Consider the following 19487-nt stretch of genomic DNA (forward strand, 5'->3'; position numbering starts at 1 on the left):
ATGGTAGCTGAAATTTGGAAAGACTATGACCAAGGAATCAGGGAGGGTAAGCTCACCTCCAGCACTGCTGGTAACCATCTGTGCCCTTGGTGAGCGCCCCACTGTCTCCCACCCCACCAGGCTTGAAGCTGTGTGATATCTTCTGACTCTAAAATTCAGTGGTTTCTCAAACTTCCTAAGAGGCAGTTTCTTCAGCTAGAATGTTTACCACTTTAAAAGGTATACGAAGTCTACCTACAGATGGAGTGTCATTGATCTGCTGCTTTTTGGATACTCTCCTAAAGCCATGTTGTCATGTCATGAAAGGTTCAGGAACGGCCTTGGAGTTGCCCAGAGCTGCTCACCTTATTTGCACAGAGCTCTTCATACGTCCCTTCAAATCCTTTCTTCTGGGCCCAGGCAGGCATGATTTCCGGGTCGGGAACGACAATGCCCACCAGAAAGGCCTGCAATTCCCACCAAATAACAACACAGTTACATTCCAAACTTTTTTTTAAAGGGGCTATTTGTGGTTCTGGATTAAAAATAATCTCCTGGTTTTCTCAAAGACTCCACCCTTTTCTAAAAAGAAAAAAATACCCACTTGAATCAGGAGACATGTCCCTCAATATCACACATTCTCGACTGCTTGCTTTCTGGTGTACGCAGCTAGCTTTGTAAAACAGAAAGCATAAGATCACCGAGATTGAGAATCAGTCAGGTTAGAGCGCTATGTACCCCAGGCCTTCATGTTGGTCTTTAATTAGGACACGTTGGATGCTAATCAAACAACTCTTATCCAAACTCCATGAACTGGAGGACGCAACATTCCCAGTACTGCCAGATCCTTTTGACATTGTGGCCTCACGGTCATCCTCACTCATAAGGATGTTCTTTTTAAAAAGCAGTTTATAAAACATCGCCTTTAAGTGTATAAATCATATCAGAGTTGACTTGCAATCTAAGTAATAACAAAAGCAGACTAAGTATAGATTCTCTCCAAATAATAACAGTAAGCCACATAATGAGCGACATATTCTCATTACTCTGTACCAGTGGTTCTCGACTTTCCTCATGCCACAACTCTTTAACACAATTCCTGATGACCCCCCAATCATAAAATTATTTTCGTTGCTACTTCATAACTGTTATTTTGCTACTGTTATGAATCGGGACACCTGTAAAAGGGTCGTTAGACCCCCAAAGGTCAAACCGACCCCCACAGGTTGAGAACCGCTGTTCTACATGGAGCCCCGCTGGCGTAGTGGGTTACCTAGTGAGTTACTAACCAAAAGGTCAGCAGTTCAAACCCACCGGCCACTGCAAGGGAGAATTCTCGGAGGTTTTCTGCTCCTATAAAAATGTACAGCCCCGCTGTCCAGATGGAGCTCCACTCTGCCCCATCAAGATAAACTTGATGGCAGCGCATTTGGTTTGTTGTTTTGTTTGTTTTTTCATACATTTATCTGTAACCTTCTGTTGCAGATTCTGAAAGCGGAAGAACTGAAACCCTGACTCAAGGCTTAGGAAGAGACAGGATCGACAAAACATGTTATCTAGGCACTTTCCTTAAAAGCTTACCTCAAAAATCCCTTCAGGAAGTAGGTGGAATGTCAGTGACAAGTTCATTATTACTCAGTCAAGCAATTTATTTGACCCAATTGCCATTCACCAAACTATAAATAAGATTTCTCCTTTACAAAAGGCTTTTGCCCTCTTTATTTCATACAGATAGGAGAATGCTGGCATCCAAAGAGAAATCAGAGTTGACCATGTTAATCCAATCCTAATGCTCAGGGTCATGTCTGCAGGTGTCATTTCAGCAGACCCAGATGTGTGTGTGAAAGGAAAGGGCTGGGCCTCACCTTTAAGCTGTCCCCATGGACATACATTTGTGCCACAGGCTCACTCCGGATGTAGATGTTCTCAATCTTCTCAGGTGCCACGTATTCTCCCTGAGCAAGCTTAAATATGTGCTTTTTCCGATCAATAATTTTAAGAGTTCCTGCCTGTGGAGAGGGACAAAGAGTTTCTTAGGAAAGATGCCTTGGGAGCTGGTATCAAGGAGGTTGAGAAGAAAGAAAATGTTTTGAGACTGAGTGTGGTAGCTTGTACAATACTGCTGGATGTGATCGAACTGTGGAATGATATACCTGTGAGCGCTCCCAATAAAATGATTGAAACAAAGAAAAAGGAAAAAATAAGAAAGAAAGCAGTCTTGATGCCTCTTTCAGTTAAGCTCCTCACCCCTATCCTGCCCCATCCAGCAGGCCCTGCCTTCTCTATTCCTCTCTTGGCTGGAGAGCGCCATCCTGCATGTTGGGGCGGGTGGCCCCGTTCTGCCCAGTCCTGAGCTCGAGATGTCCTTTCCCCTCAGCAACCTCCACATCCTCCTGTCCTGCCATCACTCTCAGGTCCAGCAGCCATGCTCTCCCTTCCTTCTCCTTGGAAAGCACCACCTCCCCTTTCCCTGTCCCCTCACCCCCCATCCAGGCCTTTTCTCTTGCACAGCTGTCCCTTTTCTCACCAGCATCCTCAGCTTTACTCAGGCACCTCACTCCAGCTGCTTCCACCCCCAAGCAGCAGCCACTCGTCCCCAGCGTAGAGCACAGCCCCAGAGAGCCCCTCAGGGTCTCCCACGTGATAAGCTGGACCTCCTCACCCTGGCAGAACCTCTTCCGCATGCAAGCTACAATTTTGGGAAGTGAGTGTTTATACCCCTGACCTCCAAGGCCCCTGATCACTCCAGTTCCCCTCAACCTTTTTGTGTTCCCCAGGTGTAATGGTGTGAGAGTAGCCACCCCTTCAATGCACAGGTCCTTTCTAGGACTCTATTTGAAGATAGTTTTTACAGATAAAATTAGTTAAGATGAGGTCCTACTGGAATAAGGAGGCCCCAATCCACTATGACTACTGGCTGTTAAGAAGATAAGAGATACAGAGACAGCCGGACACGCGAGGCGAGTGCCAGAGGACGATGAGGGCAGAAACTGGAGTGTCAGTAGCTGTGCCAGGGGGAAACATCAAGCACTCCTGGCCACCACCAGGAGCCGGAGGAGACGAGGGCGATTTCTTCCTTCCTGCGAGTCTCCAGAGAGAGCACAGTCCTGCCAACACCTTGATCTCAGCCACCTACCCTCCACAACTGTGAGACAAAAGCTGTTTCAGCCACCTACTTCAAGGTTAACTAAACCACCACATGGGTGGGTAGGCCTCTCTCCCTTGGCTCAGACAACACAGAGTCTTGTGGTATACTGCACTAAAACATTTGTTGTTGTGGGTTTATTTTTTTGCCATTTATGTGCATAAAATATCATAACCAGAGGAAAGAGCTGGGAGGCAAAGGGTATTTATAGAGATCTAGATAAAAACATATACATATATGCAAATATATTTATACATGGGAATGGGGAAATAGATCTATGTGCATATATTTATAGGTTTAGTATTAAGGTAGCAGAAGGACATTGGACCTACATTCAAGTACTCCCTCAATGCAAGAAGACTTTCTTTTACTAAATTGGCATTCTATGATGCTCACCTTCCCAACACAACTGCTGAAGACAAAGCAGGTGAATAAGCAAATGTGGTGAAGACAGCTGATGGTGCCTGGCTATCAAAAGATATAGCATCTTGGGTCTTAAAGGTTTGAAGGTAAACAAGCGGCCATCTAGGTCAGAAGCAACAAAGCCCACCAGCCTGTGTGATCATGAGGTGTCAAAGGGATCAGGTATCAGGCATCAAAGAACAAAAAATCATATCATTGTGTGCTCACCTCCATGATAGGTTTGCTGAAGACAAATAGGTGCATAAGCAAATGTGGCGAAGAAAGCTGATGGTGCCTGACTATCAAAAGATATAGTGTCTGGGGTCTTAAAGACTTGAAGGTAAACAAGTGGCCATATAGTCCAGAAGCAACAAAGCCCACGTGGAAGAAGCACACCAGCCTGTGTGATCATGAGGTTTTGAAGGGGTCAGGTATCAGGCATCATCAGAACAAACAATCATATCATTGTGAATGAGCGTGGAGAGTGGGGAGTAGGGACCCAAAGCCCATCTGTAGGCAACTGGACACCCCATTATAGAAGAGTCTCGGGAAGGAGATGAGCCAGTCAGGGTGCGATGTAGCAATGATGAAACATACAACTTTCCTCTAGTTCCTAAATGCTTCCTTCCCTGCCCCCACTGTCATGATCCAAATCCTACCTTGCAAGCCTAGACCAGAGGAGGTACACTGGTATAGATGGGAACTGGAAACACAGGGAATCCAGGGTGGATGATCCCTTCAGGACCAGTGATGAGAGTGGTGATACTGGGAGGGTGGGGGTAGAAAGGGGGAACCAATGACAAGGATCTACATATAACCTCCTCCCTGGGGGATGGACAACAGAAAAGTGGGTGAAGGGAGGCGTTGGACAGGGCAAGACATGACAAATAATAATTTATAAATTCCCAGGGGTTCATGAGGGAGGGGGGAGCAGGGAAGAGAAAAAATGAGGAGTTGATGCCAGGGGCTTAAGTGGAGAGCAAATGTTTTGAGAATATGAGGGCAATGAATGTACAAATGTGCTTTACTCAGTTGATGTAGGTATGGATGGTGATAAGAGTTGTATGAGCCCCTAATAAAATGACTAAAAAATATGATAATCATGGTTCCAAAGAAAATGAGTCATATAAGCATTAAAGCCGGAGGAAACCTGAAAATTGCTCAAGTTAACGAAAGAAAGAAATCACTGTGAAATTTGAATCCCCATGTGTCTGATTTGGAAGCTGAATACCACATGGCAAAGTTGACATTATCAACGTTGGTTTTTTTTGGGGGGGAGTGGGGTGGGGTGGGGTAAAGCGCCTAATGTAGCGAAAGGTGTGAAACCCAGACCAGACCATCAAACAGTTTGAACAGTTACTGTTCATTTGGATAAATCAGAAACAAATACATGGCAATGGCCTCTCCAAGACAGTAATATGCAAAAAGGCTAACTGCCTCTATTGTGATATAAAGTGATTTATTTCATTTTCCATTTTTTTGGATGCCTGCCCCTCCCCCCTCCTTTCCATTATTTCTTATGGGAAAAATAGGCTTGATTCTCAAACTTTTCGACGTTCCAGCACGAGTTTGGAATGAAATGGATTAGACAGCTGAGGCCTCACTGTGAGTCAGGCATTTTCCTCACAAGCCAGGCACTGGCACGCACCCTGAGATACTCACTGTCCAGAGATACTCACTGTCCAGCAGCACCCCCAGGCCTCTCCCAGCTCCCAGTCCCCACCAAAGCACTGAGCTCCGGACCCAGAAACTGGGCTGTCCTCCCTGCAGGATGCAAGCTCTCCCAAACCCAGCTCCCCTCCTGGAGACAGCCTGGCTATGGGACGGGGCTCCAGCAGAAGGGTTCAGTGTCCTCCCTCCTCCCACCTTCCCCTGACTGGACTTCTGCAGCCACTTGATCCACAGAGCCCGCGCTGTCTCTCCAGAACAGAGCGGCAAGCATGGCACCATTTCGCTCTAACCCTAGGCTGGAAGTCAGAGTCTTTGCCTACCCTCGTTCCTTTGGTGCTCAAGACACCAGCACATGCTGCAAAGGGTCACCACCACGTCAAAGATCAGAAGGAGGAGGTTCAGGGAGGCTAATGAACTCCTCCCAAGAAACAGCCAAAAAGAAAGAAGGACCAGGATTCCCACCAAGGCATAAGGTCTTCTGAATTTGAAGTTTCTCCTTCTTCCTTATCGATCTGACGCCCAGAACCAAACTCAGTGCCATGGAATCGATGCTGACTTATAGCACACCGCCCACCGTGGGATCCCAGGATCGTAACTGTTATGGGAGTAGAGAACCCATCTTTCTCCTGCAGAACAGCTGGTGGCTTTGAACGTCCGGCCGTGTGTATTGCAGCCCCATACCAAACCACTACACCAGTCAGTCTTCTAACAAAAGAGCACTTTTGGAAAAATGATACTCAAAGACTGCCTGCCATCTCAGATGCTATATGATGCTAGGTGCTTCCCATCAATCAGTCCACTTGCTTCTCACAACACCCACACGGTCTCACCCAAAATAAATTAATAGTGGCAGGTCCAGGGCGTTCTGGGCTTCAGGCTTTTATAATTTGAGAGCCTTCTTTCAGAAACATAATATAAAACGAGGTGAAGTCTTAGGAGTAGCCCATCCGAGTGAGGATCCCTGAAGCATAAGCTCCCTTAGCCGATAGGCCAGCCCACCCTCTACAAGTGCCCAGGGCCCCCAGACCTATAGATCGCTCCCTGCCACACTTGTGGACCCTTAGTTGGAATTGCTTGTCTATCACCTCTAGTGAATCTCTATGTTAGCATGTGCCTCTGAGTGGAATGTTCTCCCAGTCTCCTCTCAACCCCCAGAACGTGACTCATATCCTGAGACTCAGTCTACTAGGCACCTGTCTGCCCCTTGCCTTTCCCCAGGTTAGTGTGACTTCTCAGTATGTACCAATCGCACTTGGCTGGAAAATTCCTTCCCCCAGACCAGAGTTCCTGGTCTAGCAACACGCTGGGGGTACATTCTCATCTCTGCAGGACGAACGATTCTCAAAGATGCGATCCAAGCAAGAGCAAAAGTCAGCTCCCAAGCCAGAGAGCTCAGAGGAGGGTGGGACACCCTCACATCCTGGATGAGCGGGACGCCTCCACAGGGCCGGTCAAAGCCTCAGCATCTCTCAGGCTTGGGAAAGGTGCCTCTGTATCAGGGATAAGAGCCTCCTGGTCACAGCTCTCAACTGTCTCCTCTGGCCCAAGCATTGTGCTAAGTGTTGCAAGGTGAAGGATAGTCTCATAGCTCTATTTGTATGTTTAATTGGTGGCACATACAAGATAGCCTCAAAATGCTCATGGGGAAAATGGGATTCAAAGACAGTGGATTTTTCCCATGAACTTTTTGGAACCCCTCTGTTAACCCTTTGTACCACTAAAATGTCTGGGGTTCATGGTTCCAAACACACATACATACATACCGGCAGCCATCGCCCAATGTCTCCAGTGTGAAGCCAACCATCACGGTCCAGGGCCTCTTTTGTCTTCTCCGTATCTTTCAAGTAACCTTTAAACACATTTGGTCCTCTCACGCATATCTGTGGGGACAAACACGGAGGCTTGTCTCCGCCCTCCATGCAGGGAGTGGAAGTGGCGCGAGGCTGTCACAAGACATGTAGACTAACGGACACTGCCCCTCAGGAAATTCCCGTGGCAACTGCAGTGACAGACATGGAGGGCAGGGACAGCCACTAGCCGTCTGAACTGTCTCCCACCGTCTCGTAAGCGGCATCCTCCCATCTTTCCAGGCGGCCTTCCAGCACTGGCCACGCCAGGTCTCCCCCATCTCTCCCTCCTCAGGAAGTCACTGAACCTTGGCTCATGCTGCTCTGTGACCCTGGAAAGGGTCACATCACAGATATCGAGGGTGGCTGTGGAAGCTGGATGCTTCTATGTTGACTTGAGTTTGCATGAAAGTGCAGGGGCGGAGTTCAACCTGTCAGTCGGGTCACAACCTGATGATGCCTCCGTGTGTGCGCACGCGCGCGTGTGTGTCTTTGTTATTAGGGAGAAACTGGAAATTTCCTTCTCTCTCCTCAGCCACTCTGTGCTTTCCTCCTCTCTGGGACTTCACTGTGACGCCAGGGAGCGGCCCCACATGGGGCGCCCACCTTGAGAGCTGCCGGCGCCCTGCTGTGTTTCCCTCAACTCTGGACCCACGTGACTCTGCACCTACTGGCCTCTGAGCTGCCTGCATCCCACTTCGCTGTTCTGTGTCATTGGCATGGAGCTACCTGAGTCTTAAGAGGGATGTACAAAATGACATCAGATGCATGGGTTTGAGTTGGAATGGGCTGGGATGCCTTGATATGGAATTGCTTCTTCCTCTTTTTAAAAAAAATAAGTTCTTGATATAAGTTCATGTATATATGAGCCTAACACCCAGCCTAACACAGTGGCTCATCTATCAGAGAAGCCAAACTCTTTCTTTGCTACCAGGCGGGCAGCTTTCCCATCCACCCCTGCTCCCCGCCCACCTCCCCCGGAACAAGGAAGTATAGGCTGGCTTTAGCTGCTCCATCTAGCCTACCTGCAAATGGGCGTGTCTCTGTGGCAGAGACTACACAAGCCAGAGCAGCAGGCCAGGCTACAGCCAGCGGGGAAGTGGATTGTTTTTAAAAAGCTTGAAAATGTCAACTTGACTTAGACCAGCCCACTCCAGACTTAGGGACTGGGTAGCTCAAAACACAGTAGAGGAGATGCTGGATCAATTAAGAGTTCAGTCAACCAGTCATTTTGAACAACTTTACCCATAAAAATGAAAGGAAAATAATTCCAGCTTCGTGGTCTTGTTTTAGTTTGGCTTTGTAAATTTTACTCACTACACGTAGCACCCACAGACACGAACGACCAAATGCCTCAGTTTACCTCTCCCTCTCCATTTTTGGCCCAGTAGTTCAGCTCCTCCACATCGACGAGCTTGATATGGTTGCAGGGCAGAGGAGCCCCAACGTGTCCTAGAGAGCAGAGCAACATGCGATCTGTCAGTGTTCACCTCAGTCTCTGCTCCGAAGAGCCATCATGTTTTGTAATCTCCCTAAGTAGTCAACGTGGGGAGCCACGGGTGCAAAGGGGGTCCTGGTGGTGCATGGTTAAGCACTCCATTGCTAACCTCAGGGAGGCAGTTCAAACTCATTCACGATCCCACGGGGAAGATGCAACAGTCTGCTTCCACAGAGACTGCAGCCTGGGAAGCCTGATGGGGCAGCTCTCCTCCATGCTACAGGTTACTCTGAGTCGGATGGACTCAATGGCACGGAGAGACAGCATGAATGCAAACCAATACATCTTAGGACTGATAGTGGCCTTGGTTTTACATGTGATTTACATCTTAAAAAAGAGGGAAAAAAGTGTAGTTGACTCAGCACCAACCTACATGGGACCCAGGGGAGGGCTTACACTCACACCTTCCACATGGTCATGTTTTCGTCCCAGTGGTCCCCGTATAAAAACATTTTTCTCTCTTTGTGGTTGGTATGTGTGTGGGGAGGTATGGTGTGGGGGGTGGGGGGAAAGGCAATAAAATAGAATCATCGTTACTTTTTCTCCAGTTAAAAACTGTTGATTTATGCACATAGGAATCACCTAGGCATCTTGCCAAAATGTGGATTCTGACACAGAGGCCTGGGAAACGGCCATTTCTTACAGGCTCCCAAACGATGTCGATGCTGACGTTGGTCCATGCATCGGCATTTTCAGTAACGAACTAATAGAAAGTCAGACTGAGGCAGCTTGTACCCATAATCAAGACTTCATATTTTTCCTAGTACTGTGTACATTAAGCATAAAATTGCACGCAAGTCATCTTCAGTTACTGTTAGTGGTTGCTCCATATTTTACAGGCAAACTGGAAGTTTACGACCCAGGCGCTGACCGAGGTCCTGAAAGAAAAGGGAGCCGCGGTATCTCTCTCTCTCTCTCTCTCTCTCTCTCTCTCTCTCTCTCTCTCTCTCTCTCTCTCTCTCTCTCTCTCTCTCTCTCTCTCTCTCTCTCACATTGTTTGAAGGGAACTTGTTTGTCATAAGACTCCCAGTCCATTTCAGTTTCACTTTCCTCCCCTGTTCTTTAAGCCCCTCAGATCACTGCCTAGGTTTGAGGGCTAATGGCTTCTCTTTTAAGAACCAGCCAAGCCTTCCACAGAGCATCGCACCCAAGTGGCTAGCCCCCGGACCTAACCGATTTCAGGATTTTTTATTCAAGACACAGTGAAAAGACAGACCATCCAAAGTCTTGCATAGAGGAATGCACAGGGCGGCCTCAGGGAAGAAAGTCTCTAGAAGAAAGGGCACATGAGAGAGGGAAGGATGGAGGAGGGCGGGCAGCAGTGAGGGAAAAGTTGGTGAGCCAGGACTTCAGAGGACAGCCCCTTCTGTCGATGTCCTAGTGGTCGAGAAATCAAAGAATTTACACATAACATAGGCTTTGTTTATCTAGCATTCAGCAAGATCAAATGCAGAAAAAAAGCTCCTAGGCTAAATGCAGCTAAATATTATTCCACTTTAGAATCCACCTCTCTCTCCTGTCTTGGCTGCTTGCTTCGGGGCCCTTTGAAGACAGGAACGCATTCAGGGATGCACGTCTTGTGCATGAACATCGTCCCCAAATTTCCGGTTTGTCACAGAGCAAACCAAAGCACAGAGGTTAGTCCCAAGAAGCTGGCAGCGTACAGAATTTTTTTTTTCATGAAATGGTATTGGGATTTTTCTAGAGTCTGATCTAATTTGATGACCCATGACCCATTCACTCACTGCTTCCCTTGGGCCTGGCAAGATTAATCTCCCCAGAATGAGACAACAAGTGGCCGCTCTTCCTTCCTAGGGTTCTGCCACCTTCACTGATACCAGTATCAGGAGACCAAGGCTTCCTCATGCTAAACCGAAAACCAAACCCATGGTCATCGAGTTGATGCTGACTCATGATGACCCTACGTAGGGTTTCTGAGGTTGTGAACCTTTACCGAAGCAGACAACCTCCCTTTTCTCCTATGGAACAGCTGGTGGGCTTGAACTGCCATCCTTGTGCTTAGCAGCTTAAGGCTTACATGACAGTGCTACCAGGGCTTGCAAAGGGCCTCTGAAATGGTCCTTTAAGAAATGGTGCCCTAACCACTGTAAAGGTGCCTCTCTTTTACATTCACTCCCAATTCACCCACCCAGACTTGCTTCACTCAAAACAGAAGGTACATAGATTGTATGGTATTTGGAATCTGAAAAAAATCCATGCATTTTTGCCACCTGGGGTTGTATCTTGGGGTCTATTACATTTTCCTTTCATGTCCCTTCAGTTTGCCTACAAAGAAATGGGAAAATACAACAACAACAAAGTGCAACAAAGACAACAACCGCTCCGCAATGCCACAACCCAGACACACCCCTGGTTCAGGCTTTTGTTCCATCTCTGTTGCTTTGAATAAATGCCTATGTGCTTTGTTTAAACCCACGAAGGCACCTTGGAGCCTCCTGTTTCCTCTCACGTGCCCTGTGGCCCAGTCCCACATCTCCAGCCCAGCCTACCTGAGGTCCAGTCTCCAGGGGTGGTAAAGGTACATCCAGCCGTGCACTCAGTTTGGCCGTAACCTTCATAAACCTTCAAGCAAAACACAGAAATGCCACAGTGGGCATAGAAACCCCCTCCTCAAGCAGCAGGCCTTCTGCTGAGCAGCAGACTGCCCATGCTGGGGATATCGGGAGGGGAGCACCTCTGGAGGGAGGTCACTCCAGGCAAGTGAAACACGGACAATAAGCGTGGCCACATCATTACTTGAAAGAAGTGCAATTTTTAATGTCATGTGTTTTAAAGGCTGTGGACTTGCTTTTGTCCATTGGCTCTATTATTCATTTGAATCATATACACTAAAAATAAGTATTTAAAAATCCACTGTGCATTTTATTTGATCTCGCTAAGCTCTCCCCCTCCCCCATACTCACACACTTTACCTGCTTACATAAAGGCACAAGTGAGCAGTGTCTCTAGGGGCAGTAAGACCATCCTGGTGGGGCCTCTGAGGGCAGTGTAAGAAACCCAGGGCTTCGAAAGCATACATAGTCAAGCATGCACAATTATGAAACACATTTACTCACAACCCACTAGCTGCAGCCACACAACTGCACCATGCAAGTGTAGGAGATGAGTCAGTATTAATTGAATGGATAAACAAAACAGTGGACTTTTAAAGAGCAAATCCTGCTGGATCCAGTGACAACAGGCAACTGAATCTTCACTGTCTCCCCAGAGCCCTGTCCCGGGATGGGAGATGCTTCTGCAGGCTGGAGGGGGTAGAGAGGCAGCACAAGACAGGTACAAGCGCTGCAGCACATTGATGTCTCATGTGCCTGATCTCTTTGCCCGATGCAGAAAATTCCCAAGGGCCCCGGTAAAGGTATTCCCCCACGTGTCTACACTCTTGAGCATTCCTTACCAAAGCAAGTCATCTTGGCTTTCACCAGCAATGGGGCTTTTCCATTCTTGGAGGAAAAATGGAAAATCTTGCTCCTAGAGTTTTTGCTTGTGTAGTACAGGGTCTCATGGTTTTTTGGCCTGGTCTGGCCCTAACACATATTTCCATCACCCCCAGGGAGAATACCTGGCACCCCAGAGCTGCTCTGAGGAATCCCAAGACTGTTGGTGATGCAGGTGCCGCTCCAGTGACAATCATGCGCACGCACCCACCAAGACTGGCCTGTGGAAAGAGAGAAGTGCCTGCCACTGGTTATGATTCTTGAGAGGGTGCCCAGGCCACCTGCGCTTCATCCACAGTCAATGTGCAACAATTAGACCCAACCTGGACCCTAGAGTTGGGGCAGACAGAGGGCTGAAGCTGGCAGTACATCACATGAACAAGTCCTTCCTTCCCAAATGCATAAACGCAGGACATGGCCACTCTGAGATGAGTGCCATTGATGTGGGTGGTATTCCATAATCTTGAATATACTTAAAATGCACAGTTCTTCCCCGATCGTTCCCAAGCATCCAAAACAATTACTTAGGACAATGTCTTCTAACTTCTATTTTAATGGTATTGCTCCCCCCCCCACTTTTTTCGCTTCCTTTTTTCATGTCTAAATCAATATCCTAATTTATTTACCATGCACTGCAGAGAACAAATATACTTAAAACACTTTGCTTCTGCAAGCTGAGCCAAGAGAGTTTAAATATTAATTTTTATAACTAAAAATAGAGTAGCAAGAAAAACAAGTAATATTACTAATTAACTACAGATTACTTGGGCAAGGCAGAGTGAGGCTCTCCAGAAATGAGAAATTCATGATTGGCTGGGTTTCTGAAAGACTGAAGGGACAGGCAGCAGGAAGAGAACGGAAGGTTCCCACCACCTGGCTAGAACTTAATGCTGCTGGAAAGCCACCCTGGTCAGGGAAGGGACAAGGGACCCTTCAGGGCCCAGGAGCTTCTTGGTGGAGCATTAACCTGACCCAACGGCCAAGCTGTCTCCAATTAGGGGAAATCATGGTCCTTCTCATTGGCTGGCCCTTGGCAAATATAACTCATCTCTGAAGAACACCGCAGAGCTAAAATTTCAATGGTCGCCAAAGCCTTGATTTTCTAGAGCGAATAAGTTATTATAGCCATACCTCACTTATGGACGTGGGTAGGTCCCAAATACCAGACCTTGTGCAAAAATCAGCATAACTGAAATGGAGAATCACCACCTCAGGTCTCGAAATGGAGGAAAACTACATCCTTTATATAGCTGCCAAATCACGTCAGCACACAACAGCCCAATCAACAATAACAACAACATGCCGGAGAGGGTGTAGCTCAGTGGTTCTCAGCCTTCCAAAAGCTGCGACCCTTTAATACAGCTCTTCATGTTATGGTGACCCCCACCCCAACCATAAAATTATTTTCATTGCTACTTCATAACTGTTTTTTGCTACTGTTATGAATCATAATGTAAAAATCTGATATGCAGGATGTATTTTCATTGTTACAAATTGAATATAATTAATATGCAGGATGTATTTTCATTGTTACAAATTGAATATAATTAAAACAGTGATTAATCACAAAACAATATGTAATTATGTATTGCAAAATATTTATTTCTAATTACAAATCAATGAAATTTTGTCTTGAAGCATGATGTAGCATGGGTAACAGTCTTCACGCTGGGTACTCATATGTGGGCATATATCTGCATGTGGGTGGACCCACCTGGAGATGGATAGAGGTGCAGTGTCTTGGTTCCTAAGACCATCAGAAATATGTGTTTTCCAATGGTCTTAGGCAACCCCTGTGAAAGGGTCATTTGACTTACAAAAGAGTCGGGACCCACAGGTTGAGAACCACTGGTGTAGATAGATTGCAACTCTTGTACACTGTTGGTAGATGTGGCAGTTACATAATCTCCTGTCAACTTGATAAGTGGTGGAGTCTAGCCTGTCAATCAGGTCAAAGCCAATGATGCCTCTTAGTGGGCATGGCTTTCTCCTGAGGATTCTGGGAACTCCTGTCTTCCTCCCTGGAGGTGGGACACACTTTCTCTGCTACACATTCCTGTTGACAAGCCACATGGAGCCATGCTGATGGCAGTGAGAACCTTGCAGCTGAAGGAGTCATGTGGAACCCCATGTGGAACACCCACTTACCTGTGATCTACCTGCACTCAATGTCATTACATGTGCTGCCTGAGTCTGAAGAGGAATTTACAGACTGGTATCGGACATATGGGCTAATATCAGACTTATGGACTTGATTTGGACTGGGCCCGGATGTTTTCTTAATATGCACTTAGTCTTTTATATAAATCTCTTTCTTATACACATGTGAGTCTCTCTAGATTTGTTTCTCTAGACCACCCAGAATAACACAGTAATTTGTATCATATATATATTGTTGTGGAAAGTAAAGTGGCAGTATCTAAAAACAACTGGTAAAGCAATTCCATATGAGCCGGCAATACCTCTGCTGGGCATATGCCCCCACAGAATAAGAGAAGGAAAATGAATACATGCTCTCCCATGTTCATCGCAGCCGTTCACAATAGCAAGCAGCTGGAAACAGCCCAAGGGCTGTTTGTATCCAGAAGAAGAATGGATAAAGAAACTTTGGTACAAATTATATCATCCCATAGCATCATTACATAACCGGCCAACCACTAGGACCCATGGCCCAGCCGAGATGACGCACAACCTTAACCGTCAGAGTCAGCAACAGTCTCACCCTGCACCTTGGCATTTGCTACTGTCAGGCACAGGTCATACACGCACAAAACAGCAGATCTTTCAGTATGTTGTATATGCAACGTGTTGGATCAGAGACAAGATTAAAGACCCCTAGAATGAACTTCTCGAGTTCTCCAGGAAGATCGTTCACAGGCCGCTTAGGTGAATCGCTTGTTTGTTTTCTTACCTGGATCTTATTGAAGAAGAGTTCATCCCAGATACTATCGTTTCTGATGATTCCGCTGCGGACCTCAGCCTGTTTACGCTTCGCCACAAACTCCAGGACCCAGCGCTTTAGCGGCGTGTTTGCCTGGCTGAAGATCTGAGGAGCAAAAGTTGAAAATAGCTGTTGGGCTGCATGTCTCACCGCTGTCTCCTACCTATCCTAACGCCCCCGCCCCAACCCAAGAAAAGGCAACTTCCAGAACCTGGCGGTAAGGGCTTGGAAAGCCCTGCCTGGGTCTCCAACTTTGCCACCTCCTGGCTAGACACTGCCCAGAAAAGCAGGCCTGCAGCCCCTCAGCCAGGTCAGACCCTTCCTTCAGCTCTCACCTTGTCATACATCCGGTTCAGCAGCCGTGGGACCACGGGGAAGATGGTGGGGCACAGAGCCTTCATGTCGTCAGACAGGAGGCGAATATCTCCCTGGAAGAAGCCAACCCGCCCTCCATGGCAGTACACAACAGACTGGGGGGAGAAAACAGGAAGGGGAGAGTCCCTCAGGGCGGCCACTGGCTGCGGTGCAGAACCCCCAGATTTCTGCCCTGCACGGAGGGCACAACGACCCCCTCGGCCAGCTCTGGCTGCTGCTTGAGACACGGGAGAAGGCCGTCCGAGTCAGCCTTCAGCTCCAAGACCTTCCTACCAAGTCCCACTCAGGCACAGGGAGAACTAGAGGATCTCATGGAATCCCAAGTTTGGGTGAGATGCTAGAACAACCAAACCCCGGACCTGGGCCTCTCTATCTCTGCTGGGTCCTGCACCCCACTGAACAGTCTGATCCAGCCTCAGAGACGGTGCGCAGCCCCTTCGGGGACTGCAGACACGGCTCAGTCACTGAGAGGGACTGCTTGAGAGGTGGCACGGGCTGTGGTTAGAGCTGGCAGAGACGCTTTGGGAGCCAAGCCAAGGGGAGCCTTGCTGGTTCCTAGTGGGACCAGGAGTGCTCCAGGGGCGTCATACCCAGGCTCTTCTCTAATGAACATAGCGATTCTATGGAAGAGGTAGCATTCCAATCCCCACAGGCAAGGAACGCAAAGCTCAGAGAGGTGGAAGGATTTGCCCAGAGCCATCTGGTTAGTTAACAGTCACCGTGGGCATCTTAATCCAGGCCGGGGAGGCCTGGCCTGTAAGACCAGACCACCCTGAGGGCAAAGTAGAAAAGACACCAGTTCACTGGCTGGTTGGGCCCCAGAGGGACACAAGCACTTAGCACTCTCTGGTCTGGCAACCAACTGGTTATGCTGGGAAGGCTGCTCTTCCCAAGACTCTCTGTTCCCCACAAGGCCATCTCATGGCTCAACATAACGCTGGTCTCATCTCCAGCTGAGGAGGAGTGCCGCTTGGTTTCTCGGCTTTATCACTTTCTTCTTTAGGAGACTGAGCTCTGGAAGTTACTGAACGCCAGTGTGTGGTCCATACACGGAGCCCACACCGTACTGGACTTCTGCGGAGCTGCAAACGTTCTCCCGGTTGATGCCATCAGCTAGCTGAGGTATGTCTCAAGGGAACAGGGCCGGGTGACGGCCATGCTCCCGAGAGGTGCCCAAGGTGCTCTGACCCCTCTGCCTCCCGTCTCAGGATAGGGTAATTTAGTTCTACGTCAGGCCACCGATGACACCGGCTAAGGTTATGGGTTGCGGGCACAGGCTGCGCCTCCCTGATGCCAGGGCCTTACCTGCACCATTCTCTCAAACATGTGTGCTAAAGGCAAATAGGAAATGTGCACATCCGCACAAGTGGGAGCCCACTGACTCTGCAAGAAAAGAGAAGGCGCCCAGGCACGGCCCGGTCAGTCGGGCGGAGTCTTACCTGGATGACTCTCTCAAACATGTGCGCCAGAGGCAGGAAGGAGATGAGCACATCGTCCTGTCTCGGAAAGATCACTTTCTGCGGGTGACGAGCATGGAGACAGAAAGGAAAGAAACACTCACAGGAAGACGACGAGAGAGCCGTCAAACAATACAGAGAAAACGGTCCTGGAGGGGCACACAGGAAGGGGCGGGGCAGGGCGGGAGGGCCAGAGAGAGAGAGAATGTGTGTGTGTGAGTGAGAGAGACAGGGAGACACAGAGGAGGTGGGGGTGGGGGGAGAAGGTAGAAAGCACGAGAGAAGAAGGAGACGGAGACAGGGCGGCGGAAGGAAGCGGAGTGTTAGGTCGCAGCGCCTGTGGGTCTAGGTTATCTGCAGAAGCAAAGAGCCAAATGAAGCACACATAAACCAGCGGAGTTGGGCTCCGCAGGGAAGTCTCCGCCGTCGGCGCCAGCTGGGCTCTCCCCAAGCGCCCAGGGCTGCAGCATCCCACCCCGGGGGGGCTCCATCTCACCCACCTCCCTGGGCCACCTGCACACGCTCAGATCTGGGCTGGTTCCAGAGGAGGGGTGCGGGAAGCTGCCGCCTGGCCTACGCTAACTGTGGCTGGGGTCTGAGCCCCCGCGCAGGGACGGCTGGGTGGCCAAGGCTCCAAGGAAGAAGTGGTCTCAGGCCGCCCGCCCACGGCCGTCGGCAGTGGGGGGGCCCCCTTCCTGCCCAAAGCCTGGGCTCAGGGCTGGGACGGGGCCTCTGGGAGTTCTCTTGTGCTAGACATCCCACATCCCAGTCCACCCCTCCCCACTTTTAAATAGTCCTCCATTGTCCTGGGGTGCCCTTGGGTGGGCTTGTGCCAGCCCCAGAGATCTGGCTCCTGGCCTGGGCCCAGGGGCAGCTCCCTCTGGGCATTTCCTGCCGGAATGCGTATGTTGGGACGTGTACTCCTTAACGTCATCTAGCATGACTGTTGGAAATAAATCCCCGATGTGGGAAAGAGTCCCACTTGCATTTACAAAGCGCATCCCACTCTCCTTAGGGAAACCACTGGACACATACTCACCACTCGTGGGGCAAAAGTCCTTCGGTTTCTTAGTCCATTATAAAACGGTAACATACTTTTTTTTTTCAGGACAAAGTATTAAGCTTTCAATTCATTTTCACATTTACCTTTAAGGATAACTATGAAATTAGCATGGGTCACGGTTTCTCACACTGTTATTCCTTTCATAAAGCAGGATTGAATTAACCCCTGACCGGCTTTCAAAAACCAAATTATCTTTTGAAAGAACCGGCTGGACGGCACCATCTAACAACACATTAATTTTCAAAATGAAAAGTGAAAATTCCATTTTGATGCGTGTGTCCATGCCCCCCACCCGCACCTCCATCCCGTGACATCAGCACTCTGGGAAAGCAACTGAATACGAATCAGGTATTCATCATCTCTGTGTTTGGGTTTAAAAGTGCGTCTAAAAAAACACTGGAGCTGCTCTGTGAAAGGCAGCCACATGCAATCAGGACACGAACAGAGAGAAAAACCTCGGGGTGGGGGGCGGGTCAGGGTTGTCCTCCAGAGGCAGGGTGTCTACCATATTCACCTCGGTCACTTTCAGAAAGCCTGAGAAATCAGCCACCACGTTGCCATGGGTGAGCATCGCGCCTTTCGGGTTCCCTGAAAAGAGAGTGGAGAGCAAGTGAGTGGGGAGTACAAAGGCCACTCACTCCTTGAGGGCACTACCCTCGTGAGCAGGCCCAGGCATCAATCGCTGCCCACCAAAGCCTTGGTCCGCGGTCCTCAGCCACCGGTGCTACAGTAGGCGGAAGGAAGCTGCTTCGCGATCTCCATGCTGCCAATGCACCAGGCCCAGCATGAGGCTCGCAGCAACGTGGGCTCAGGAGGCAGGCGACATAGCCCCATGGTTTCCCCAAATCCCTGGGGAGCAGATGCTGTGTAAACCCCCCTGGCTTCAGCTGCATTCTCAAGTCTTCCAGTCAAGGAACTGTGGCGGCAAAGGGTTTCCCTGCAGCGTTCAAGCCCCGTAAAGGGCCTTCCTGGCAGCCACGGGCAGAGATGAGAGATGAATCTTGTTATTGTCTTGGCAGGACCTTCAATCCTGCTCATGAAGTCTGATCCTCAAGGTCTGTGAGGAAGTTAGGGGCTGTGAGTGTGACTCAGATGGGAGAGGACCCATGGGGAGTCCTGGCTGGGAAGGGAGGAGGCCAGTGTGGCCACAGATCATGGCAGGGTGGACACAACACTGGGCAGGCCATACTCCCATCCTAGCGTTACCACTCCGGATGGCCTCACTGGCTAGTAGCATCTCCTCTGATTCCTTACCTGTAAAATAGGGAGAACGACAACCCACCTTTATAGATGTATGTATGTATGTATGTATTAAAGATGTTAAATCGGAAGTTTTGAATATACCTGTGAACCTATAAAAGGGACTAGACCCGAGGCAGAATTTATCCAGCAAAAAACACCAACTAACCTAGTATGTTAAGCTTGCTACCTCCACTCAGGAGGAGGCTGTGACAAAGGTTAGGAGACTAGATTGAGTATTTGAAGGCGAAAGTCGTCTTTAGAAGGAGCTAATCTGCGTCCAACATTCCACTGAATGGGGAGGAATGGAGGGTTTCCCACCTGCAGCCTGCCACTTCAGATGGTAAGGAGAGGCGCTCTCATGAGATCACCTGCAGAGCCCTGCGGGCTCCCTTGTGGCCGCAGGAAATAACCA

General features: G+C 48.9%; 1 protein-coding gene across 6 annotated transcripts in view; it reads right to left on the bottom strand.

Moving 5' to 3' along the window:
• The window catches only part of ACSL6 (acyl-CoA synthetase long chain family member 6), a 45907-nt gene that overhangs the window by 8365 nt on the left and 18055 nt on the right, over positions 1-19487 (bottom strand). For 2 of the 6 annotated variants that reach the window (XM_075543104.1, XM_075543107.1), the window contains exons 9-18: positions 18348-18421; positions 16753-16830; positions 15274-15408; positions 14909-15043; positions 12123-12218; positions 11053-11125; positions 8408-8496; positions 6961-7077; positions 1845-1988; positions 345-446 (exon numbers count right to left, since the gene is read on the bottom strand). In XM_075543104.1, the coding sequence (XP_075399219.1) occupies positions 345-446; positions 1845-1988; positions 6961-7077; positions 8408-8496; positions 11053-11125; positions 12123-12218; positions 14909-15043; positions 15274-15408; positions 16753-16830; positions 18348-18421 (1043 nt within the window). Of the gene's footprint in view, positions 1-344; positions 447-1844; positions 1989-6960; positions 7078-8407; positions 8497-11052; positions 11126-12122; positions 12219-14908; positions 15044-15273; positions 15409-16618; positions 16697-16752; positions 16831-18347; positions 18422-19487 lie in introns of all 6 variants that reach the window. The other 4 variants (XM_075543105.1, XM_075543106.1, XM_075543108.1 and 1 more) reach the window with 3 other exon arrangements.

The sequence above is a fragment of the Tenrec ecaudatus genome, chromosome 2 (assembly GCF_050624435.1).
Source record: "Tenrec ecaudatus isolate mTenEca1 chromosome 2, mTenEca1.hap1, whole genome shotgun sequence".
NCBI lineage: Eukaryota > Metazoa > Chordata > Mammalia > Afrosoricida > Tenrecidae > Tenrec > Tenrec ecaudatus.